This window comes from Cyanistes caeruleus, chromosome 5, assembly GCF_971803275.1.
Source record: "Cyanistes caeruleus chromosome 5, bCyaCae1.hap1.1, whole genome shotgun sequence".
NCBI lineage: Eukaryota > Metazoa > Chordata > Aves > Passeriformes > Paridae > Cyanistes > Cyanistes caeruleus.
In genome coordinates, this window is record NC_141705.1 from 45,084,675 (window position 1) to 45,109,824 (window position 25,150).

Genomic DNA, 25,150 nt, shown 5'->3' on the forward strand with positions numbered 1-25,150 from the left:
TGGACACTGCCTAGATTCAGGGGGGTTCAGGCCCCACCCTCATTTTCCATGTAGGCAATGACTCAACCTCTATTTATCACAATTTATTGCAGGGGGAAAAGTGAATTAGTGAAAGAAACTCCATCTGGATCCACCCTCCCCACTGGGAGAGCAAGGAGAAGCGCAGTTCTCCTGGGAAGGGAGATGAGCACCTCAAACCTCCATCTGGAAGTGGAGGTCAGAGCCTGCCATGTGCTCCTGGTAGTGCTGGTCAAAGCGCTCATTCTGGGCCACAGTGAAATGGTTCTTCCAGTCTCCAGTGATACCTGGGGGCAAGAAAATAACGGGGGTAAATCCTGACACACATTAAATATTTGTAGCCACAGATGGGGGCTGAAATACAATCCAGGGACATCTCTCCCAAATCCTCCACCACCTTTCCGGAGGAAGGGGGAGAGGCTGTGATCCATGAACGTGAAGGCCATGGTCTCATAGTTGGCAGCAGGGTTCTTCTTCATCTCCTGGAAGGAGGTGTGGTGCAGGATCCTCTCCACTGTTTCCTCCGACAACTCCTTGCCCAGGAACTGCAAGATCTTCTGCACCTCCTGCCGTGGGTCCTGCAGGGTGATTGACATGAGGAGGCTGCCAAAAAAGCTGGGGGGCAACCAGGTCTCCTTCTTCTCCATCCCACCCTCACCTTCTTCATGTCCTCATAGAAGAGGTAGAGTATCTTCTTCTCCTGCTTCTTCTCCCACCATCCACGCACATGGTCGTACCAGGACCCGTAGGCCACTGTGGGATTTAGTCGTGGGATTTGGTCAAGGGGTTAGCGAAAAAGGAGGGCAGCGGGGGATGTCCTTCCCACCAGCATTTCAGGGTGGGCATTCTGTGGCTCAGCCCACACCTTTTCCAGCCATGAAGTTCTCCAAGAACTCAGCCATCGTGCCAGGGTCAGGGTGTACCTTGGCCATCAGGTGGAAGTAGTAGTATGAGATGACAACATCCTTGGGGTTACGGGCCATGTAGATAATCTGGAGAGAGCCAAGGATGTGTTTGAGAGGTACAAAGTGGTGCCTCCTCCCTACCAACCCAGATGGGGAGAGAGACACGGGGAAACTCCCATGTTACCTTACAGTCCTTCTCCCAGAAGGAGGTTGGGAGGAGCTGGACCGGGAGATGGGTCTTTACAAGCCGTGGGGATGGGGTGTTCTCCAGCTGCTCAACGCCTGTGGCACAGGGGACTTAGAGGTGTGAGCCCCAGCACCCTCACCCCCACACTGGCTGTGTTCCCTCTCCACCCAAACCAGGCAGCTGGACTGGGGAAGCTCACCACTCGGACCCTTGAAGACCTTCATTTCCAGGAAGGGCACACGGTTGTAGATGGCATCCCGTCGGCACTTCTCCGCGTTGCCATCGTGGTAGATCATGTCCATGATCTCACTCAGCCACGTCGTGCCTGCAGCACAGGGACAGCATTGCAAAGGCTGGTGTCACACCATCCCCCCTGCACCCTTCCCCAGGACCACTCACCTGATTTCGGGTAGGTGGAGATGAGCAAGTCATCTGGACGGGCTTGGAAAGCCTTCACCTGTGGCCAGCCCTCAATGAAGCTCTTGAAAAGGGGAATGCCATGGAGGCTTCCCAGCCCCTGCCTGATTGCATCCTCCTGCTCCATGGCTGACAGTGGGTCCAGACAGAACTGGCTGTCGTCCCTGCTGGCAGCCTCCACAACCTTGGGATCAGCTGGCTCCTTTGCCAGGACTGTGCCAGGGCAGTATTGGTTCTTGTGGCAGGACTGTGCCCGGGGCAGTGCCCCATCAGGCAAAGTCCAGCCCAGATCACACGTGGCAGAGGTACTGCCAGTGCCACAGGAACATGCCCCGATCCTCGGTAGGCTACTGCCCTAACATGGATGCTTGCCATGCACTAAGCCCAAGCCATGAGGAGTCAAGAATGGAGCCCAGCATCACCTCTTCTCCCACCTGTCTGCACTTCTCCCCTACATCTACAGCCCCTTTAATGAGTGCCATGGGGTTGGAGCTCCAGGGACAGCTCTGCTACCCAGCCGTACCTCAGGATTCCACGTGCTCTGGTGCCCAGGAGCCCTGGCACCTCCACCCTCCCACCACACCCAAGCTGTAAAGGTTAACAAGAGCTGGCTCAGCTACTGAGCACACAGGACATGAAGGAGGTTCCAAGTGCCAGCAGCTGGGGCATGGGACAATTTTGGAGTGGGCTCTGCCTCCCTCCCGCCACGGCTTCATGAGCACTGTGTTGTCCTGCGGTGTCCCTGCATGTCCTGGGGACCAGACTGGCCAAGACTGGCTGAGGGTGCTGCAAACAGGGGGCACTTCCCTCTCTGCCTTCCTGGGTGCTCCTTCAAAGTCTCTTGTAGGAATGGGCTGAATAAGCTGATCTGCTCCACCCTGGATGATCTGATCCAGCAGGCTGTGCAGTACAGGAACCCACCATGATGGAGCAGGTGCTGCTCTTGCTCCAGGAGGAGATCAAGGAGAAGTAGAAGACAAGTGGTGCCTGGCCCAGGCCAGGTCAGTGGGGTCTCTGGGAAAGGAGGCACCAGTGCAGGATATAGCATCTGGACCATTTGCAGAAATACAATCTCACAACTCTGACTTTCTCTGTCAATTAGGGAGTTGGGAGACAGTAAACAGATCTGTTACCCTGACAAAAAATACATGTAACATTTTCATCTGATGATGAGGAAATAACATGACATTTACTTAAAACTGAAATACAGATGATGGACAAGGTCCATCAAAGTCATCAAGGTCAGCAAACTGCTACCAAAACAGCGCCATATACGGCAACCAAGATATCAAAGTTCCAGGAAAAGTCCAGCAGATTTACATGAGATGGAAACATACAGGGCGATCCTCATGACAGATAATCAGGAGAAGATGATTCTTTATCTCTTTCAACTCCCCCTGGATCTACTAGACTTCAGGGTGGAAAGGAAAATCACAAATAATTATCGAATTTGATCCAATTCAGGTGGCTGATTTGCAAGAGAATTTTGGCCGTAAGCCAGGCGGCACTGAAATCCAGCAATTGGGATCCTATCAGTGCATACACAATAATGGCCCATACATTCAGATTCCAGTTGATTCTCATCAACAATAAATTGCTAGCACTCAACTGAAACATTCTTTGGCTCCTGGTTGTGTTCAAGCCAATTACGGGTCCAGTATGTGACAGCTGCTATCATATGGGAAGATGAAGACAGTGCTCCCTTCTCCTTAAGGGTGGGATGCCACAGTGGGCTCCAATGCCCCCATACCTCCAGCAGTGAGATCCCCCGGCACAGCCAGAGACCCATCATGGCTGAAGCCAAGTGCCCAGCACCCCTCCTCAGGTGCTCCAGCTTTACTGGTGCAGTTACAAGGGAAAGCACTTTGGGGTTTGGCCCCATGACAGCCCCTTTGCATGGCCTAGCAGTGCCCAGACTGCTCCTGGCACACTGGCAGAAAAGCTGTGCACCCCAGCTCCTGGCTCTCTGGATTTTCCAGAAACTGCTAGGGTAGGACCCTGCTCCCCACTCCATCCTGCAGAGCTGGATAGGGTCCCAACTCCTGCCACCTCCCAGGATATCACAAAGGTCCCCTGGCCCCAAGCAGCACCATCTAGGGACAACCACCCTGCTGTGCCAGGCACACGGCTACATCCTGCCCCACTGCCTGTTTATCTAATCACACACAGACCCCAATGCCCCATGGCCGGATGCACACCCCTGTTTGCCCCATGTACTCTGATAAGGTCCCATCCCAGAGCCATGTCTCCCCTGCTGGGGACCCCCTGCCTCCCCCACAGTGCCCAGCTGGGGTAACCACAACCCAGGGTCCCTCTTTAGTGTCCATTCACAGCCACGTGCAGTCTCCCCACTTGCTGTTGTGTGCACACAGAGTGGTGCAGGAATGCATTGCAGGAAAACAGCGCAGGAACTTGGCACTATCCCAGCTCCAGGAGGATTTATGGGGATGGCTATTAGCTCTCCCATGATGGTGTTGGGGGATAAATGCATTAAAACCTTGCTCTTAGCTAGCTCGTTGCATTTTATTCCTGAACTGTTTCTTATCCATCCCACTGGGGCTTTGTAACCATCTTACATCCCTCCCTTGTCTCTCATCCCCCAAAAAATATCTGTGGGTGGTAGGCAGGAATGTCATCTGTAGCTCAGCGGGATGCTTTGATACCCAGCTCTCGATCCATTGCCTGGAGGAAATGTTCGTTAAGAAAAAGCATCTGCCCATGGGGCAGGAGACGGTCCAGGAGGGCATCAGCGGCATCAGGACGGAGCAGGACATCAGCGCCGGGGCCAAGGAGGCGCAGGGAGAGGAGAAGGCGGGGAGCCAGGCGCCGCAGGGTGATCTCAGCCAATGATAGATTCTCTTGGGGTTCACAAACCAAGGCGAAGGCGAGGGCCAGCACTGATAACCAGACTACTGTCACCCGCTCAGGGAATGGGTCTCCAGGGGGCATCTGGAAAAGACCCCCTGGAGCATCCTGGAGTGACAGCGGCTCATCAGGTAGCTGTGGAAGTTGCGGGGAGGACGGGCGCCCCAAGGATGACTGCAGCAGTTGACACTGGGAGGCCACTTGCCTGGAAGAGAAAAGGGGGACCCTCTTGTTAAGGCTCCCCACCTCATCCAGGGAAAATGACCCCTCTGTTGGGGGAACAGTGTCCTGGGGTCCTGCCAAGCCCAGCATTCCCAGAAAGGGTGGATCCCATGAATGCGGGGGCATGGTCCTGGGGTTCTTGCCAAGCCCTGTCTCCCAAAAATGGGCTCCCCTTAGGAATGGAAGGTGTCCCACAGTCAAGGGGTGTCCCAGCCCTGGGGGCCAGGCAAAGCTCAAGAGTCCTCCCCTCAAACAAAAGGTGTACCACGGCTCTGGGGATCCCAGGGACAGGGAGGAGGTGTCACAAGTCCAGAGGGCTCAAGAGATGGCACAAGGTGTCCCACCGAGCCCAGCATCCGCGGGAAGGGGATGTCCCGGCTGTACCTGGCCACGACCAGCAGCTGCTCCTTGCGGCGGAGGCGCTGCCGGGGGCCCGCGGGGGCGGTCCCGGGGGGGGTCCCGAAGGTGCGTGCGTACAGCACGCGGCAGGGGGCACGGCCGGCGGGCCCGCCCGGCGCCAGCAGCACGAACGCGCGGACCATGGCTGCCACAGGACCGCCACAGGGCCGCCACAGGGCCGCCACACGGCCGCCACAGGGCCGCCACAGGGCCGCAACACGGCCGCTACACGGCCGCTACACGGCCCCGGCCGCGGCCCCGGAAGCGGCAGCGCTGGCTCGGAAGGAGCGGCCCTCACGGCGGGCGGCGGGAGCGCAGGCACGATTGGCCAGGGCTCGGGGGCAGCGAGAGCTGATTGGCGGGAAAAAGGCGGTGGGCGGGGAAAGGCCGTGGGGTTCCCCTGAGGGAGCGCGGAACCGCTCCAGAGCCTTTCCTGCTCCTGCACCGTGTCCCCTCCCCGGGATGTTTCTGTGGGTACGGCCACGCTGCCCCGGCACCGGGAGCTGTCGGCATTGGGAGCTGCCGGCACCGGAGCGGGGCAGTGCTCTGAGTCCCCACCGTGCTGCCTGCCTGGGGTCCAGGTCAGCCGCTGCCCCCGCGGGGCCTCGGTGCTGCCACCCCCGCAGGGACAGCTCTCAGTGGACCGGTGCTTGTCCTGAGTGAGCTCTCAGCTCCCCAGGAAAGCTCCCATCGCTCCAGCCCTCGCCCCTGCCAGTCGCTCTCCCTTTTCCCACACATCCCCCGCAGCCGCATCGAGGTGCATTCGCAGGTCAGGGGCCGGGGTTGTTTTCTCTCCCGAAGGAGTTAACATTGTGTAAAAAACACTCCCCACCCTCCCCAGCTCACAGTGCCCAAACCCTGGCTCTGGGGTTGGGATGAAGCCCCTGCTGTCCCCCAAGGTTAACCACAACCGGCTTAGAGAAGGACAAATCACTTGAAATAAGACGGGAGGGGGCCCTTGATGTGGCCATCCTGGTACTCGTACAGCGGGAATGCAGCACGGGGTCCGTGGCTCAAAGTGGCAGCGCAGCACAGCAGTTTTGGGATCTAAGTGCGGGAGGGGTGTTACTGGGGACGGGGTGGACACGGCTGGGAGAGGACACCAGGGTAAACGTGGCTGGTTTGAGGTGCCTCAGGGGAACATGGCCAGGGCCAGCATGGAAAGATCTTGTCTTGAGTGAGGCAGGAGTGTGTGGCTGGCACTTGGGACATGGAGAGGCCCGTGGCCAGAGGGGCCATGGAGAGGGACGTATTTGGGTGGAGACATAAGACTCTTCCATGAGACCTTAACAGCCATGGAAAACTTGTTTTCTTTCTCAAGTTACTTCAGTGGCAAAGCTGGTTTTTCACAAATTCTTTATGGCTGTGGCTGGTTATTCGTGGGTTGAAGGTGGGGGTGGGAGGGTGTGAGGGTCTTTCTGCTGTGTGCAGGGCATGTTTGGGGACGTGATATCCCAGCTATGGTGTCCATATTCAAACTACAGTGTCCATATTCTGGCTACAGTGTCCATCCCAGGCATGATGTCTGAAAGGAATAAGATGAGTATGTCTTTACAAGCAGACCATGTGAATCTGCTTGTAAATAGGCCTAGGAATTAATAGATAAGGAAGTAACAGAAGAAACTATTAGTTCTAGAAAATGTTATTAATCAACATGGACTGTTGCTTAGCCAAGGCCGTTTTAAATTCCTGAACTTAGAGAAAAAGAACAAAGACGTAATAGAATTGTGAATAGCTTTATTTTTTTCTATTATATAACAAAAGGGAGATGCGTATTAGAGGAGGCATAGAGGAGGCGATTCGGAAAGTCTGTACCTTCCAAGTACCTCAGCCAGTGAGGAAGAGGGTGATGCAGCCAGGAACTTAGGATAAAAAGGGGACTGTGACCCTCAGCAACCCGAGACCCGATGGGAAATTCTCACGGCCTCTCCCTGTATTCGAATTAAATCACACGATTCCTCTGTCTCCTTTTTGGACATAAACCTCTGACATCGTGGATTCATGTTCCTAACTGTGTCCCTCCCGGAGCTGTCTCTCTGGTGCTGGCCCCCAGGAGCGGAGGGCCAGCCTTATCCTCATGCAACCTTGCTGCACATGGCCCAGAGCTGCGCCTCGAAGGGTGCGGGCAGGGGGTGCCGGGGCCGCTCCCGGGGCTGCGGTGCCGTGCCGCCGCGGTGCCGTGCCGTGCGGTGCCGTGCCGTGCGGTGCCGTGCCGCCGCGGTGCCGTGCCGTGCGGTGCCGTGCCGCCGCGGTGCCGTGCCGTGCCGTGCCGTGCCGCCGCGGTGCCGTGCCGTGCGGTGCCGTGCCGTGCCGCTGCGGTGCCGTGTCGCGGCCGCCAGGAGGCGCCCGGTGCCGGGACAGGCGCGCGGCGCCCCCGCACAGTCCCCGCCGCCCGGGGCCGCGGGAGCCTGAGGGGCCCTTCCCGGGGGTCCCGTCCCGGGGAGCAGCTGCAGGTCACCCCCCTCCTGCCACCCGGCCTCACCTGGTTTCTTCTCCCCAGCTCTTTTCCAGAGCCACTGCCGGCAGGACGAACCCTTCGGCCCCGCGCTGGCTCTGCTGTAACCCGGCGGGATAGCTCCAACTGGCCACGCCCGGAGCCACTCGAGCCCGAGCGACCCGCCTCGGGTGTGGATCCCCCAAGAAAACGCCGGGATGCCTGCACTGAGGACGATGTTGCTGCTGCCTGCCCTCAGCACGGCCCTGCTAGCACCCTTCTCATCCTGCACATCCCGCTCATCCCGCACAGAGATGCTGCGGGGAGCTGGCAGCCGCATTTCCTTTGTGACTCCAGTTAGTTTACGTCTCCTGCTCGGGGAAGACTCCCTCTGCTTTCTGCTTCACCTCATTTGCAGCTTCAGGTGATTTGTTTCTGTCCTCGCTTTGTCTCCGGTTCAGCTCATAGAGTTTGTTCGTGCCTCCAGCATGTTTTAGACTCCAATTTGGTTTCACCTTCCCTGGCTTCATTTCGGCTTCAGCTATTTGTAGCTCCAGTTTGTTTCCATGTTTATTTGGTCTGTGGCTCCAGTTCAATTCTGCTCTGGCTCATTACTACTTGTGCTTGTTCAAATTATCTTGGCTTTTGACAGGGCCACAAATCAATCATTATCATAACTTAAATATGAATGGATATAATTGTACTTCGTATAAAGATGGACTAAGCTTCTTGGACCAATGCAAGTGGACCTTCAACCTCCAGTGGGATTTCCCACAGGCACTCCCATACCAGTTCCCACTGGTAGAAAATTCACAAACGCCAGAAGTTTATGTCTATGAAGGAGACAGAGTCCTTCAACTTTATTTGAATAAAGAGAGAGAGTCTACTGGGGCACACACCTGTGGGGTTTTCTCTCTCAAGGTTTCGGAGGGTGCAGCCTCTATCCTAAGCTGCATGTTGCCTCTTCTTTTCCCCATTGGCTGAGGTAATAGGAAGGTACAGCCTTCCCAAATTGCCTACCACATATTCCCCCCTTGAACCTGCTCTTTTACCCCAAAGGTCATAAGTTCAGGTTTGTGCAGACCCGCTTGGTTGTTTCAGGAGCCAAGTTGTCTGGTGTCTGCAACAAACCTGCTGCCCAAAGTTAGTACAGACATTAAGACCCATTTCAAAGATTTTAACACCAATACTGTCACCCACCTTTCCTCTCACCACCTTGATGAATAATGGGAATGAAGTTCCAAACAAGGTAAAGAACAAAGTGGTTAAGCAATGGAAGCAATAATCACAGGAATGTGGAAGATAGAAAATTTATGGCCTAAGTTCTTGAAGAGGGAAAACACAGAAAGATAACACCCTTATCCAGAATGTGTAATGATGAACTAAAAAAATCCCCAGTTTTGACTAGTTCTGTAGTGAGAACTTGCTCCAGTGGTGAACTTTTGCCCCCTATAATAGTAAAAACCACACCCCAGTTCAGGCACCTCCCCCTGCAAAAAAGGAGCCAATAACAAGCCACGTAGTGACTTAAGTAAGACTTCATAGCCCAAGGTTGTGCCTGGGATGCTGGCTCTGGGATTTACCACCCCATATCTCTTCTGTGTAGAACAGTAAATCAAATTACATATCGTAATTACTTTAAGAAATAACTTTTCTTACAGTAACTGAGTTTGGTTGTGTACCTGATCCTGTGTGTTAACCTATAGAAGTTCTCACCCTTTTCACCACACTGTTGATTCCCTCAGTAATTTTGATATAGGAAGATGATCCAAGAAATGTTTGCATGTTCTTCTAGCAGGGAAGATACACTTTCCTTGAAAGTAGAGCCCTGCAGCCTCAGACTGTGTTCAATGGCTGCTGCTGTATCAAATTATTTTTCCTTCTAGCCACTGCTATCCATTCCTACCTGCTACATGATAACTGCTGCCCCCTCCAGCAATATCAGGGACCTAGAGGGCAAGTCCGTTCAGCTATAAGTAATTTCAAAGTAGTTTATGCTATGGTGACTTCGTCAGTTTTGTTCTTTCAAGTTTTGTATGCCAGCCTTACACAGAATTCAGTACATAAAGGGGCTACAAGACAACTGGAAGAGGAGCTTTGAACAAGGGCATGGCATGATAGTGCAAGGAGGAATGGTTTCAAACTGACAAAAGGCAGGTATGGATTATATATCAGGAAGAAATTCTTCCCTGTGAAGGTGCTGAGGCACTGGAACATCCCTGGAAGTGTTCAAGAGCAAGTTGGATGGTGCTTTGAGCAACCTGGTGTAGTGGCCCTGTCCATGGCGGAGAGGTTGGAACTAGATGATCTTTGAGGTGCCTTCCAACCCAAGCCATTCCATAATTCTAAGATACAAACAGGGCTGGTTCTGTCTTTCAGGAGCTGTACTTGTGCAGTTGTGTTTTCCTTCTGTTATACCCAAAGTAGTTGTTTTCCTTCCTGAAATAAAACAAAAACAAAAACCAGTAGGCTGAAGCAAAATTAAATAGAAAGAGAGGAATTAATCACTCCCCTATTTAGAACAGGATGAGGATCGTAAAAAGCCCCAAACAAACAAGAACAAAACAAACAAATGAACAGCCAAACCCCAAAGCACAGAAGGATATTTTGGTACTAACCTTGCTGGTGCAGCTGCTAACATAAATGTTTTCCGACACAATCATGAACCAATGTGTAACAGTTAACCCATGAAGGCTTGTGTACTCAGAGCAAGGTTGGGGAAGTGATTACTTTCGGCCACACTGATTTCAGGTGGGTTTTGCAATTATGGTTTGCTTCACTTCTGAAAAAAATTAAAAATGCCTTCATAAAGTCTGGAAGAGAGCTGAGGACATTGGAGTGGCTGGAACTGGAGAAATCCAGTAAAACCTCAGACTCCTAGTGCTGCAAGGCTGTTTGGCAAGTGAAAGGAAATTCAGTTGCATTTTCACAGTCCAGCTCTTGATCAGGGAAAATAATTCCCAATGGTGTCTCTGAAGCTACTTCTCACTAAACAAATAATCAGCTCCAAGGAGAAGCTCTTGACTTAAAATAATATAGTTCCACCACTTACTGAACAAAGTGGCCTTATCTGCCTTTTAAGGGGAAAACTACTTTATGACAATAGAAATCCTCTTAGGTAATCAGCCTGTACCCTGAAGCAGCCTTTCTTATGTCCTCTTTACTCCTCACCGTTGGGTTTTCTTGGGTTATTTTTAGTTTACAATTACTGTCACATTTACAGTGGAGATGTGTGCAGCAGGTTGAATAAGCTGCCTCCTTATATATAGTTGAAAATAAGCACATTTACACTGTCCTGTTTGATTTCTTGGTGATAATCATATCTATGATTTTCTGTGTCTGTCTGCTATTTTCTTGGAGGAACTTTTCCTCTGCTGGCAGCAATCATGCTGAGGACCAGGACTAGTATGGCCAGGTGGGAGTGTCTTGTGAGCCTGTCGTGTCCAAAGTGTTACCCACTGCACACGTGAACTGGAGCTTGTGCCAGCTCTTCTCAAAGCTACTGCACTTTCATGTGTATTCACAGACTTGTTTCCCCTGTTCATGGTAGATGATTTACAGGAGCACAGAGCAGAGGCTGCTCTCCAGTAGGAGATCTAAATGCTGTGTGACCTTGCACATTTAGGCTTTGAATTTTAGGCTTTGTGTTTACCCTTATGGCTTTCAGGCTGGATATCTCATATATGAGTGGCAGAGCCCCAAAGCCTTGGTTTGGCTTCCCACATCCCCCCACTTGGTTTTTGCTATTTTTGGTGACTCCCATCTCAACTCCTCCACAAAACCAGCTCCTACCTACCCTCCTATGAAAAAATGCAAACAGTAGAAAGTTTAACAGGACCTCTACCAGAGTTTTCCTGCAAGTTACCTGCTTGAAGGTCCCTCTGCCATTACTGCAGTCTTTGGCTGCACTGAGTTTGAGCTGTAAATATGCTACTTACAGCTGGAACAGCATCTGCAAAACCACTTCCAGCCAGGTGTCAGTAACATGGCTTTGATTCAGGCTTTGGGAACAGTATATGACGGATTACAAGGATTTCCAGCTCCTAGATCTTTAATGAAGTGGCTGCTTAAACAGAAATAGCACAAATCTCTCGAGATGCTGATGTTATTTCCCAGTGTTAAAACATCTGGTGCTTTAAAGGGTACCTTTGGCATACAGCATTATAAATCTCCCTTTACAACCAGTCTTACAAGCAGATCCAACTCTGCAAAACTGCATCAGTACTGAGAAGCTCATTTGTTGAGCATCCTGCCATCTTGCCAACACACTGTGTCCCCAGGCATGGAAAGAGGGACCGGTTTGTCACCACGGCACATGGCAGAGCACTTCATGTCCTTTTAAGTAAATGTCATAGCAAAGCCATTCCCACTCCTGAGAAGCTAGAGCACCATGGACATGCTGCTGAATGCATTCTACTGATGGATTCTCATGTGTCATGTCCCAGAAAACTCTTCCCTCTCTATAGCTGCCACCTCCATGGCTCAAGGACAGCCCAAAACCCTTTGTCTGAAAAAACTCTGCCATCAGGTGGATACTTAGAAAGCATTGCTCAAGTCAGATCACCTCCCCTAAAAACCTTTTTTTAAATCAATAAATAATTTGTTTGAATAAGATCCATACTGATTTGGAACAGCAGCTTCATGTTTCCTTCTAGAATGAAGTTAACATTTTTACCAGGGAAAGTATTTTGTAATCAGAGAAACAAAATAGAAATCAGAAGACAACACCAACTCCTGGGTCACTGCACCGTCCCCACAACTCTTGCTCCCGCTCCTGGCCTCTGCTGCAGACAATGCATGTTTGGGACCATGATCTACACTGTTGTTGCCTTGAGGTCCTTGAGGAGCAATTTGTCTCCCTGCCTACAGCTCCTCCCCTGCTCCAAGCTCCTTTCAAGATTGTCCTGCTGAAAGTGCATGGGGACTTCACTGCAGTGGGCTCCAGCCAGCTCCGTCTCTGGCAGTTGTAAGGCAAGCCATATTCAGAAGCAGGGGGATGCTTGGGACAGACTGCTTACTCCCAGCATGGGTGCAAGATGGAGGTAGGTGGACCAATGCAGCAGATACTGTTCTGACAGTTTGACTTTATGAAGGGTGCTGTTGTGCTGTCCCATTTGATCTAAATAATTGTGTTCTCTGTGTGTGCTCCTTGGAAAGCTTCAGTATTGCACTTAGTGGCTTGTCTACTCCTCCTTCTTTGTTATTTTATTTGTCCTGAGGCAAGCAGACATACTGTGAAGCTGAAGGTGCTCCCAGCACTTTTCTTCCAACATCTGGGTTCCTAGAAGTCCAGTCCTGTAAGATGGCTAATTGATTTGATCCCATTAACTTGATTTAATATGTAGTCTCACTTCACCCTGGCACAGGTCCTTCTGCCATGTCTGTGCCCTTTGTATTTCCACAATACTGCCTCCATAACCCTCTGCCTCCAACCTACTGTGCTATGTTCTAGCATGCTTTTTCCTTAGACTCTCAGGATTTGTGCAGAAGGACATGAACAGTCCCACTGCTTTAACTTTCTTTGTAGTCTAATGGCAACATTTTCCAAGAGTTTGTGCAGGAAGCCCCTGCCACCTCTGGCCATTCAGGCACCCTGCTCTGGTGTTGCACTTAATATGTGGCTGTCAGACTCCCCATGTCACCAAAAGCACTGCCAACCAATCTCCTGATCTCTCTGAGATTATCCAGATAAGATAAGGAAAATAGTTGTTTTCAAGGTCTTTAGTCCACATTTCTACTTTCTCATTTGTCACCTTCCCAAGTGACAGGAGAGCTTCCAATTTTTCAGTGAAATCTCTGTTGTAAATATAAATCCATGAGCACAAAGCAAGGCTGTGCGGGTGTTGGTACCTTACCAGCGTGCACTAGACATGAGACAGTATCCTGGACAGGAACAGGGATGCCCTTTCTCTCCACCAGTTTCATCCTGTCAGACACGGATTTCCCATGCCAGGCTCACCATGTGGGCAGGTGCAACAGCAAGATGATCAGAGCGGGAACTGTCTTGGACACTGGCTATCCAAGTCACCTTTCTTCAATCCAGCTGCCTTCCTTGTGCTCCCTTGACTTGTTGGGAGGCTGACTTTGGTGAACGGGAGCACCCTGAAATTCCCGCCTCAAAAGCAGAGTCAAAAGTCCTCCCTGTCTTTCTTTGGTAAATTGAGGCAGGCTGGGCTTTTGATCATCAAAGTTTTCCTGTTTTGGAAGGAGGAGGAGCCACTAGTCATGGTTCATTGATTCCCTGCCCAGCAAGAATGTTTTCTTTCGCACAGCCAAGCCGCACCTCTGATGACTAACAGGCCGTTCTCTCTCTCTTTGATATACTATCAGCTGGGTTTATCAGAGTATCAACACAACCTCCCCACTCCAGGCCTCGCCCCTTCTGGCCAGCTCTCACTGCAGAGCGGGCAGGGGCTGGATGAGAGCTGAGCTCACCTCTTATTCCAAGGAATTTTAACAGCAGGTTTTAAGCTACTTATTTACTTTTTTTGGTCTGTGCAGGAAGTCTGAGCTAAAAAAAAAAAAAAAAAAGGAAAGAGACAGAAGTATAATTGCTCTGGCACGCCTGCATTCCTACTTCAGTCTCAGACGGGCAGGCACTCTTTCTTGTCGGAGCCAGGAAGAGGATCTGATCCCTGAAGACCATCGCCACGAACGTGCGTAAGTGAAACCTGCAGCCATGCTGAAACAGATATTATCAGACATGTACATCGATCCGGAGCTGCTGGCAGAGCTCAGCGAGGAGCAGAAGCAGATCCTTTTCTTCAAGATGAGGCAGGAACAGATCAGACGGTGGGAGGAAAGAGAAGCTGCTGAAGAAAAGATTTCAGCAAAGAAGCCACTGCCAAGAAAAGGTAAGTCTCTGTCTCCTGGCTGCTTCATCCTCTGGCACATATCTGGCCTAGTCAACTGCTTCCTAGAAATAGGAAATAATGTATCTTTAGAGCAATTTCTTCTCCAAGGGACATTGCATTGGCTTATTTCCAAACATAACTAAATCCACCTGCAAGGGGTAGTTTTGGCCAGGCTTACTCCCTGGCCCAGACATTCTGTCTTTGACCAAATTGCTCAACTGCCCTAGCTGGGAAGACACGGCTTATTTGCCCCCAGGAGATGCATCTCATTAAGTTTCCCACTAAATGGTGCCTCTGAATCTGTCTTTAACATAACCATGGATTTGAATATCTCTCCTGAGGCGCTAGATCTGATGGGCAGTTCCCACTGAGATTTTAGATCTGAAGTTCTCTTGCCAGGATTACACAGCATTCCAGCTGCTAGGAAGAGAGATCTCTTCTTCCAGATCTTCCCCACATCCTCTATTTGCAGGTAGCTCACTCTCACACAGTTTGGAGAGGACAGTGGTCAGGAATTAAAGCAAGAAAAGCAATAGTGGTGATTCTTCTTCTTTGCTCCCAGACTCAGAAATGCCTCCTTCACTGACCTGGCTCAAGGGTTTGAAAAAATTGACAAGTGTGGGCTGCCTCCCAGTCGAGCTTTCTTCATGTACAGTTGCTTTTGTGGGGACTCACCAACAGCAGCTGGTAGGGCACAGCAGGTGCAACACAGACCCTGCAAAGACTTACCCAGCAAAGAGCATTTGCCAAAGAGCTGCCTCTTTTCCAGCCAACAGGAAGTCAGTGACGTGGAAACTCGGTGCTGACAATGAAGTGTGGGTCTGGGTGATGGGTGAGCATCCTTCAGATAAATCCTATGCAGCCATCTGTGAAGAGATCCAGGCACAAAGAGCAAAGCGCTTAGAGAGAGAGCAAGGCCAGGAGGGCAGGTAAGCACCCTTCAGCTGAAGGACTCAGCAGATATGGAGAAGGAGGCTTTTTTCTGAGGACACATGAGCTGGAGTCTTCTCTGTAGGGGCTGTGGTTAGCACTGTGACACTAGCCCTGTTGGCAAAAGGCTCAGGCTGGCTTTCTGAGAGGGCACACAATGCTAGCAGAGACCAGCTGCAGCCTGAGACTTGCCCCAGCTCACTGAGTCTCCTGTGGCACGGCTTCTGCGTGGGACCCTCTGCAGACCACAGGAAATGCTGATGCTGTTACTGAAGCAGGTGACAGGCTCGGATCGCTCTGATTCACCAGCAGGTGTGCAGGTACAGCTGGACAACAGTTACTCACCACAAGTCTTTAATTTAATTACTCACCTACCTGATCTGGAGATATAACTGCCTGTGCACGTGTGGCTTAATTGCAGCCCTGCTCTGCTCACATGCAGCCTCCTCACAGGATGCTCAGACATCAGAAAGTGACTCCCTCTAAAATCCTCTCTCTCTTGCATTTCAGAGAGACTGACTCTTCTGCAACATGGTCTTTACACCCACAGCCAGGACTTCTGGCTGAGACAGATGTTCATGGGAATAAAAAACACACTGCAGAGAAAAAAGAGGAACATGGGAGAAGAATGACTGATATTGATACAACAGGAAAAAGCCAGGAGCTCACAAAGGTAGTTTTCCATTTTCCTGTAAACTATAAGACACATGTTTTTTGAGGTCTAGGAAGTCCAGCAAATCTTGCTTACTGTAAATACAAATCTGAAGGAAAAATGCATCTATCTATAAAAGTTTTTCTTCTACAGAAGAGAGGAAACAATGTTGTTACATCCTTCCTTAAGACTCAGGAGGTCCGTGTGCTATTCTCAGCTGGGTTAGATCTGCTCTGCACCAATGGATAAATTACTTTGAATTCTGCTGATTAATTATTGCTTTCATTCTCTGTGGATAAAACAAGGAGTGCAGTACCTTCCCTTCTGCACTTTGGCTGGTTTGGATTGCTTTTGGGGCAAGACCAGGGAGGCTATCCTAGGATCTTTAAATGGAAGATCACAGCCCTTGTGACAAATCATTTACTTTTATAAAAGAACAAATGAAAATAATTTTACCAGCATCATTTGACATTCATATTTTAGGTGGTTCTTGGGTTTTTTTATCTTCTAATACAGAAAAAAGCTTACGACCTTAATAGCATAGGACAGCTCCAAATGCAGTAATACAGTGTCTGCTTTCCTGTGGTGTTTCATTACAGAACTATTTTTTCCAGCAATAAATACATTTGTGCTTTTTAACTGGCTACAAAAAGCCATTTGCAGAGAAAGGAAAAAAAGAAGAGTTAAATTAACTACCCATGCAACCACAGTTGAACAAAAGGAACAGGACACCCTGCCAATTTAATGGGAGAAGTCCAGTCTCATTCTGCAGTTTTCATTCATGAACTTGTATGAATAGTGTATATTCTTTTATCGTACAGCCATTCCATACTTCGGTAGAAAAAGTATGATAACAGAAGGTTGGCTTTTGGCAAAATGCTCTCCTACTGCTACCAAAACAGTGAATGGAATTCAGAGTGCTTGTCTCCTTTATCAAAAGCCTCTGAGTCACATGGGGTTTTTCTCTGCACTGTTTGCTGAAGTTGAGCAACTATGTGGGAGATTTTTTTTTCAAAGGAACTTATTAGTCAAAGCTGGCAAAAAAACCCCAAACCAACCAACCAACCAAACAAAAAAACCCAAAATATACAAGCCACCACCAAAAATCTAACCTCCCTTCAAAGTCTTGCACATGGAAATAGATGGGGACTGTATATTTTCCTTTCTTTTCTGTCATATCATTAGTAAATTTTCCCATGTTTCCGGGCCTTTTGCTGTTAGAAGGAGGGCTCCAGACTGAAGTCCCCTGTTGTATTTTCTAGGCATTTTCCTAGAGAGGCTTTTGCCCACCTCCTGTTTTAAAATGTTTTCTCTGAGATCTAGTTCCGATTTAACCAGAGGGATCCAGGTATCATGCTGCAGGGAATAGGGGTGATCTATGAAAAAATGCTGCTTCACACATATTTGAAGTGCCTAGTTTCCTGTTGAGGACAGGGGAAATTGCAAAGCCACGTTCATATTAAATATTAGCCAAGTAGTTGATGGAGCTAAGAGGAAGCGTGACCTTGGTAAGCAGTATAGTACAATTAACTCATCAGTTGTTGTGCCATGGGAGGCAGGGGGGTGTCTGATGGGGAGGTAGGTGGGTGTTTACTGAAAGCCAAACCTAACAGTTTGTCTGCAGAGGCAGCTCTCAGCTAGGGGCTGCTGGCAGGGCAGCTTGGCTGGTTTTCAGGGAAGAGAGAACACAAAATATCCAGCCAGCTGGATCAGTTTGTCAAGTATGAGTTTGCAGCAACCCAGCCGCAGCTGCAAACATGCACAGGCAGGTAAAGCTGTAGACAGCAGGTTCTGCAAGGGGTTGCTTTAGAGGAAGGGAAGAAAGGGACTGCTCCCTGGGAGCACTTGTGAGCATTGCTTAGCAAATCTAGGCATGCTTATGGCAATCCTGACACACCTGAGTTCTCCTTCTGTGGCATGTATGGCCAAGTGTGATGGGAAACGCCCCCAGTGATTGTCAGAGCAGGCTGGCAAAATTTGTTAACAAATGTCACATAACTGCTTTTGCCTTAAACACCTATTGCACAAAAAAAAGGAGCAATTGTCCTAATGTCACATTTATTTCTCATTACTCTTTTGCTCTGCTCAGAGGGGAACCAGAAATGTTCATCAGATGCTGGCAGATTGCCATATGAGGAAGCATAGTTTCCAACAGGTAAGTGGGCAACCTATGATGCTCTTTACACATTGAGTGGGGTCAGTGCTTTATTCTGAAGTCCCAATCAGCTTCAGAGCCTCATGTGAGCCAAGAATGTTGTCACCTTTTGGACCAGTTTTATCCAGTATTGCCATGCTCCTCATGTGTGGCGTGATGATTTGGAGATGATACAAAGCAGGCCAGGCTGGCAGACTGGAGAGTAACACAGGGAGATGCTCCTGATGATTTGTGGTGGTTTTCATTCCTGCCTTGGTTATTACCTGCAGTAAAGACAGAGAGTTTCTATGTTGTTGTTGTTGTTGAAATTGGAGGCATTCACTGTAAAGAATGGAGTTCTCAGTATTTCAAGGGTAGCTAAAAAGCAGGGCTAAAGCTTGCCTGAGACAAAGCTGAACATACTGTTTCTTTCATAGATGAAGGAAGCACAGAGGAAAAATTCAGAAGAGATCACAGCCCCCCAGGAGCCAATACCACAGAGCCACTCCAGCACAGAGAGCCAGAGAACGCTGCAGAAATCAGATGAAAATGAGCCTGAATGGCAGGAATTCTGTAAGATCTTAAAATTACCTTCTCCTATAAGGCTTGAGAAATCCTAGGGCTCTGTGGGTTCATCTCAACCCTTCTCCTGCCATACTAGAACTGAATAACAGGTCAGAGGGTGGAGAGTATTGCCAAGAAATACAGGGCTGTATTATCAGAAATATTTCTGGGTCCATGCAGCATTGAGACTAGACGTGGGCAGGGAAATGGAAAACTTTTCCAACTGACACTATGTTAAAACAAGCAACAGATAGGAGCCACATGAGCATAGCCAGTACAATTAACTTTAAACTAGAAGCTGGGCTTTTGTAGGTCTTTGCAGTAACATTGCTCTTGAGGACAAGGATAATGGGTAACAGGGACTAATCAAAATGGGCTTCCCTGTCATTCCAGCATGATCCCACCTAAGTAAAGCCCTGCTGCACTGTCTCATGTAATGAATCCAGATGATAGAAAGAAAAATGGCAAACAGCATGAGACTTGCAGTAGCATCCATCACTGCTGCCAAATGCTTCCCAAAGGAGAACCTGATGCACTTTCCTTCCCAGCTCCTCTCCTGCTGCTCAGTAGATGGCAATGCTGTACCACCAGTTGTTTCCACTTCAGTCTAGGGGTTTTATTTTTCTCACTGATTAAAAAAAAAAAACACTGACTGGAGAGCTGGTTACTTGTACAGACTCCAGGGTGAGATGGACCTAGACAATCATAGCAGCTTTTCAGAAAAAAAAACCCAAACAAAAACACAGTCAAGTTCTCCACTTTCCATAGTAGTTTCAGCAAGGCTCCTTCCCACCCTCCAAAATTAATTAGCACTTTCAAATCCTTCAAAAGATTGATTTGGGGTCATTTCAGCAGCTTCAACTCCATAAGCCCACCCCCCACCTCCAACAGTTTACATGAAAGGCACTACAGAACTCCATGTCTGAACCAGAAGTCAGCATCTGAAACAAAACCAAGAAGTCTCTAAGTACAAAGGGACCTGCTACCAAGAAAAAGTGCACAGATTTTTAATCTTGTCCCAGAAAAAAACTGGTTTTTAATATTTTAAAATAATAAAAACTGTGACACTTAACACTTGGGAGACATGTGGCAAATGGTCTCACAACTGAGTAAATCTTTCAGTTTGTGAAATGGGTTCTTCTTCCATTTCATCAAGCAGGAAAATGGCCAAAGGGTAGCAAGCTTTAAACTTGCTGCTTGTTTGCTCCTGTGAGACTCCTTTTTTGTTGCAGTGCGGAAATCCAAGGCAGCAGATGAGAAGAGACGCTCCCTTGCACGGCAAGCCAGAGATGACTACAGGAGACTTTCACTGCAGGGCATCCACAGAGGGAAACAGGCAGATATTTCCAAGGGTGCCACAGCAGGAGATCGGCGACCACTTCAATACCCACCCCTTCCCCCCAAGCCTAAACTTCCACCTCCTGCTGCAGCAAATGGGAGAGTGATTAGGTAAGGAAGCCCCTGTGCACTGTGGAAAGGAGAAGGGATGAGATTCTTTTGCTCTAGCATGGGATGGTTGAGAAGGGAATGGTTAGCTCTCCCCCTTGTGTGGAAGAGACTCCCAGCAGGGAAAAATACAGAGCCTAGGCTATATTCCAGCCTAGGGTGTGATGAGGCCTTCAGGTGTTCATTCCTGGAGGGTAACTGGTTTAGTTAGTAGAGTGTCCTAAGCCTGGAACACATAGAGCTGCTATGATGACAGATGTCCACTGAAAACCATATTCCATACACCTGAACTGGTGTAAGCTGCCTGTTTAGGACTGGTCTTAAAATCCTAAGCAAAATATAAGTCCTGCACAGGGACTCAAAACCTGTCATTTGAATCTGATGCACAAACCAGAGGTCTTTTCTAACAGGAAAGAGGGAGTCCAGCGGACAATCTCCAATTCCACAGAAGAAAGCATCATCAAGTGGTTCAAAGAGGAGCAATTCCCTCTCCGAGCCGGCTATCTGAAAACTACAGACAAAATAGCACCTTGGTTCCATGGTGAGTCCTGGGAATTTCCAACCCAACCCAATTGTTCAAGGAGTTTTTTCTGCTAACATGGCTGCTAACACAGGCTGTGCTTGGGAGTAAAGCTTCTATACTGGAATCAACATACAACAGCTACAGTACCATTCTCTCTCATAACACAGCAACAGCACTTTCAAGCTCTCCACGCTTGTCATTCATCATTGGCCAAGAGTGTAACAGTTAACAAAGAGCAGTTGGCCATGGCCTTTTACTAGCAATGGCAGCACTCTCCTTCCTGGGCTACTGGGCAAGAAAACAGTGAAAGTGATGGAAGTGCCATGGACTGGTTTTAGAGCAGATTTCTTGTGAGAACTGTTCTGTCCAGTCAGAAATGCTTTTCTCTCTTCAGTTCTGTGTTTTGGTTTTGAATAGGTATCCTAACCTCTAAGAAAGCAGAAGAGCTTCTGAATAAAACAGTACCAGGGAGTTTTCTGATCCGGGTCAGTGAGAAAATCAAAGGTTATGTGCTCTCCTATCGGTCTGTGGAAGGATGTAAACATTTCCTCATTGATGCCTCCAGTGATTCCTACAGCTTCCTGGGAGTGGACCAGCTACAACATTCAATGCTGGCTGACCTTGTAGACTACCACAAGGTGAACAACTAGCAATGCATTCATTAACTGCTTAATTGCCTCAGGACACTTTGAAATAAGAAATAATAGATTCAGTTGTTTTGAAGTAAGTAACTAGATACATTTTATTTGCTGCTGGGGATCCTCTGCGCTGCTCCAGAAGGGTATGTTAGCCTGACTGGTACAGCCCAAGTGATCTAATATATCACAGGTATCTTAGACTTGGCTCACTTACCCTCAAGCACACAGAATACCTTGCATGCAGGGCCCAAGTTACAAGTTACTTAGTAGAAATGTTGATGAGAGGTGACAGCATACTCATGCAAACTCCTTTCTTTTGTATTCCCTCTGTGGTTAAGGGGCAAGTTGGGTAAACATGACAACCTGCTTACCTTCAGCTTCAGCACAAAAGAGAGCAAGGTATCTTTATAATCTCAAAGCAGGCAAAGGGTGGTATTGAGCAAAGGTGAAAATAAAGAAGGGAAAGAGGAAGGTTGTTAGGCTCTTGCAACGATAACAGTGGTGTTTACCAGCACTGACTGCAGTTACATGGGTTTCAAGGAGAGCCAGATGGATTGTTCATTTCTTTACTGTAGGATCTGTCCAGAGACAGAACAACAATTTTTCTCATAGGCTCATTTAAAATCCCTGTTTCTTTTAAAGAAGTGCCTAGCTTAATACAGATATGGCTAAACAAAACTGGACATAAGAACAATAGCTGTGCTCATTTGCTCTATGGAACTCTGGCTGGACTGCCTGAACTTGCTTCTTGCATGGCTTTTACAGTTCAGGCTGAAAGTATTAAAAGCAAGAGTTATACAGCTATTTGTACCAGAGCTAAAGGATTTAAAGCCTGGCTGTGCATAGCTACATGAAACACGGAGTCAAGCCCACAGTCTGCAAAGAATCCTGCAGACCCCCTGCACTACAGCACGTGTGGGCAGATGAACCCACTCTGCCAAAGTGCCACATTGGGTTCTGTTTATCACCACCAGGTGACCATGGAAGAAGGCAGTCCCCACAGGCATCTTTTGCTAGGATGGAGAATGACATTGGAAGCAGAGACTGTACTATCAGGAAATTCCCTGCTTAGAACAGCACTTGCCTAAGTAGAGAGTGTGCGCTCTGTCCAGAATCCACCCTTGTCCCTCCCACAAACAGCCAGAAGCACAGTCCACAATCCCTGGTTCTGCTTTACCTGCATGCTGCACAGTCCTGGCTCCAGCACTTTCTAGGCAGGGCACCACTCCATGTCAGAGAAGCTGTAGTTTCCTCAGTGATGAGCACAGCTCTTTCCTAGAACCGCCAGAGTCGTGTCACTGAGTTACGGCACAGAGCACATAGAGTGTGTTATGGAGACAGCGGGCAGAGGGCCCTTTCCTGAGTTCTCCAGGGAATTGAGCTGTATCACACAGTGGTGGGAACACATCCACACCATAATAGAGGCAGGAAGACTGCTGTCCACCTTGTGAAGTTGAGACAGGCAGGGTCTGTTTGAAAGCTGGTGTTTGATCATATCCTATATTAACAGGATGAACCCATCACTTCCTTGGGGAAGGAGCTGCTGCTTTACCCATGTGGCCAAGAGGACCAAGAACCAGATTACATCTCCCTCTTTCAGTAAACCTCCCCATCTCTCTGGGCAGCCCCAGACTTGTATTCACAAAGAACTTGGAACTGAACTTGGAACTAGAGCTGCTGATATGTACCTGAAACCATATGTGCCTCTATTTTGTATCCTTCACAAAAAAATAGTAGGAGGATAAGTACTGTTGTGAGCTACAGGATGCATCAGCCCAGCAAGCTGCAAAGCACCTGAATACATCCCACAAGATGGAGAAAATGAGTTGCTGAAGTAATCAATTGAACAGGGAGATACTGCCATGGATTTTCAGTGGTTTTGTATGTTACTTGGAGGATTTCTGTATTCAAGCTGCCTTTTGTTCTTGAATGCAAGGTTGTGTGCCATCTGGGAAATAGATTAGTACCTACGGTTGAATGAGATTATACCTTCCTGAAGGCACAAAACCACTTGGAGAGTTGAATTGATCTTGATATATGATTTGCACGACGTGAAGCTTAATTCTATAAAATGCTGTGTCCTTGGAAGGAAGGATGTTCAGCCAAACGTCCAAGCAAACCCTGAGTGCCTTTCAGTGAAAAGTGCTCTCTGTGACAAGAGATTTCCATGAAGAGTGCATTTTTAAAACTCCTCTAGCCTCTGAATCCTCACTCTTTTAACCTTTTAACTCCCACACAGGCCTTTCTGCATTGAGAGGGATTATCCTTTTTGAAAAGGAAAGGAGGTGGGACAAAGGCATTTGTATGAATGACTATCACATGTAAAGAGCCTAAAAATGTAAGAAGGAACACCTATATCAGTATTAATGCAGTTTACAGAAGAGTTTTTGCCAGTAAAGGATGCTATTTTCCAACATGTAGCTATTTATTGCAAGTTGTGTCCCGATTACTGAGATGCATCTGGTGTAAACTTCATCATAGAACTTGTTCTTTCAACATAATGTTCTCTCTTCTTATCTGTTACAATGCTATTTAAATACATCATTCTGGAGACTGGGGGAGAGCCTGGACAGAATCACATAACAAATTAGTCTTCATCCAGGTTCCCTCATGTTGTTGCACATGACAAACTGCAGCTGAGGGTTGTGGTGTGAATCTGCAGACATCATTTTTCAGAGGCACAATCCTCAAATAGTGAACAAGAGTTGATCTTGTTTCAGTTGTTTACTTGTTTATACCTGTTCACTTTTTTCTGTTAGATCAGGGCTACTCAACTTAAAGGAGCAGTCAAATCTTTCAACCTTACATTAATCTGGGTTTTGCAGAATACAGATTTAAAGAAATTGTGATCATTTGGTCTTAAGATTTACAGCTATGCTGATAAGCAGTTTCCATTCCAGGAAAGAGGGGATAACTGCACTCCAGTTACAGCAGGTGTCACTTGCTAGAAATAAAGCCTTAATATAAACTAAGATTCTGAACATAAAGACACTCTGCCTCTGCAAATGACTTAATGAGCTTCTAGAGCAATATATCACATGTATCAGAGAGATAATTTCAATATAATCTGCATCAATCCTGAGAAAGAGTGATAGATTATTTGTAGGGGGGAAAAAATATCTCTTTCCCTCTTTATGAACTGTTTCTTTTAAAAATATGGTCAAAAATGAAAGGTCCTTCAGAAAAACATCTGTTTTCATGTGAAGAATGTGCCATAGCTGATATCTTGCTTGAGACAAATTGTGAATTATTTTGCAGACCTATGGGCTGGTAAAGACAAGTGAAAAACATGGTCTCTAAAAAGGCATTTTGAGATGAAGGGTGTTAACTTGCAAAATAATATGCAGGCCGATTTGGCATGGACATAGCAGGACATAATCAATTTTAGCTTGAAGATCTTTAATAAAACTCCTCAGGGTTTGAACCTGCTGACAAGTGGACCAGTAGATTCACTGCCTTTAGATTAAACTACTTATTTGCAAATATTGTCTCAGTACAGCCCAGGAAAAACCACTATACATGTTCACATCATCCCACATGTTTGAGTCATGCCTCAGTTTTTCAAAGACCCACTTTTCTGCTGTGAGGCAAGAAATATGAACATTTAGATTACTGCACTGACTGAAGAGGCAACTACATTTCTAGAACAGATCCCCTCAAGGCTAGCTCTTCTATTGCTCCGAAATCCAGTTACTCTGAAAGTCTGTGGAACGAGGATGTCTTGCAGCAGTTGAGAATGAAGGGTGATGACATGACTTTGGCAGTTTCTCTGTAGAATCTTTCCTTCTTCAAGGGATGCAGTGCAAGGATTACAAGAGGAGTCAATTTGAAAATTGCTTGCTAGAGAGATCATGAATCCTGGAGGAGCATGATGATTTGTTTTGCTCAATGCCTTTAGCCAGAGCATGCTGCAGTCATCAAAAAGCAAAACAAGGAGTCCCTGGATGGATGGCCTCCCCACC

General features: G+C 48.2%; 3 protein-coding genes and 1 long non-coding RNA gene across 4 annotated transcripts; 1 reads left to right on the forward strand and 3 right to left on the reverse strand.

Annotated features, from left to right (window-relative positions):
• Window positions 1-68: 68 nt before the first annotated feature.
• On the reverse strand, window positions 69-2,912 carry LOC111927796 (sulfotransferase 1 family member D1-like). Its single transcript, XM_023924765.2, has 7 exons — window positions 1,510-2,912; window positions 1,310-1,435; window positions 1,108-1,205; window positions 884-1,010; window positions 677-771; window positions 416-596; window positions 69-305 (listed from the first exon to the last, which is right to left on the reverse strand). The coding sequence occupies exons 1-7, from the start codon at window positions 1,652-1,654 to the stop codon at window positions 193-195; spliced, it is 885 nt and encodes a 294-aa protein (XP_023780533.2). The 5' UTR covers window positions 1,655-2,912; the 3' UTR covers window positions 69-192.
• AP5S1 (adaptor related protein complex 5 subunit sigma 1) lies at window positions 2,692-5,635 on the reverse strand. Its single transcript, XM_023925738.2, has 2 exons — window positions 4,999-5,635; window positions 2,692-4,597 (listed from the first exon to the last, which is right to left on the reverse strand). Exons 1-2 carry the CDS (start codon window positions 5,154-5,156, stop codon window positions 4,171-4,173), a joined length of 585 nt encoding a protein of 194 aa, XP_023781506.2. The 5' UTR covers window positions 5,157-5,635; the 3' UTR covers window positions 2,692-4,170.
• On the forward strand, window positions 5,392-24,617 carry SH2D4A (SH2 domain containing 4A). The gene is made up of 11 exons (XM_086891636.1): window positions 5,392-5,782; window positions 7,514-12,489; window positions 13,949-14,301; window positions 15,071-15,230; window positions 15,742-15,904; window positions 17,973-18,038; window positions 18,455-18,590; window positions 19,814-20,030; window positions 20,438-20,568; window positions 20,968-21,188; window positions 22,699-24,617. Exons 3-11 carry the CDS (start codon window positions 14,127-14,129, stop codon window positions 22,789-22,791), a joined length of 1,362 nt encoding a protein of 453 aa, XP_086747762.1. The 5' UTR covers window positions 5,392-5,782; window positions 7,514-12,489; window positions 13,949-14,126; the 3' UTR covers window positions 22,792-24,617.
• On the reverse strand, window positions 15,757-20,695 carry LOC111944216 (uncharacterized). Its single transcript, XR_002871216.2, has 3 exons — window positions 20,557-20,695; window positions 18,145-18,301; window positions 15,757-15,827 (listed from the first exon to the last, which is right to left on the reverse strand). It is a non-coding gene; the product is annotated as an uncharacterized LOC111944216 (long non-coding RNA).
• Window positions 24,618-25,150: the final 533 nt, after the last annotated feature.

Coding starts and splice junctions, on each gene's coding strand:
- LOC111927796 (XM_023924765.2), bottom strand. CDS start 1,654: ATGGAGCAGGAGGATGCAATCAGGCAGGGGCTGGGAAGCCTCCATGGC. Junction 1,011..1,107: donor TCTGGGAGAAGGACTGTAAG/GTAACATGGGAG, acceptor GGCTCTCTCCAG/ATTATCTACATGGCCCGTAA. Junction 597..676: donor TCTATGAGGACATGAAGAAG/GTGAGGGTGGGA, acceptor ATCACCCTGCAG/GACCCACGGCAGGAGGTGCA.
- AP5S1 (XM_023925738.2), bottom strand. CDS start 5,156: ATGGTCCGCGCGTTCGTGCTGCTGGCGCCGGGCGGGCCCGCCGGCCGT. Junction 4,598..4,998: donor CAGCTGCTGGTCGTGGCCAG/GTACAGCCGGGA, acceptor TTTCTCTTCCAG/GCAAGTGGCCTCCCAGTGTC.
- SH2D4A (XM_086891636.1), top strand. CDS start 14,127: ATGCTGAAACAGATATTATCAGACATGTACATCGATCCGGAGCTGCTG. Junction 18,039..18,454: donor GGAAGCATAGTTTCCAACAG/GTAAGTGGGCAA, acceptor TTTCTTTCATAG/ATGAAGGAAGCACAGAGGAA. Junction 20,031..20,437: donor GCAAATGGGAGAGTGATTAG/GTAAGGAAGCCC, acceptor CTTTTCTAACAG/GAAAGAGGGAGTCCAGCGGA.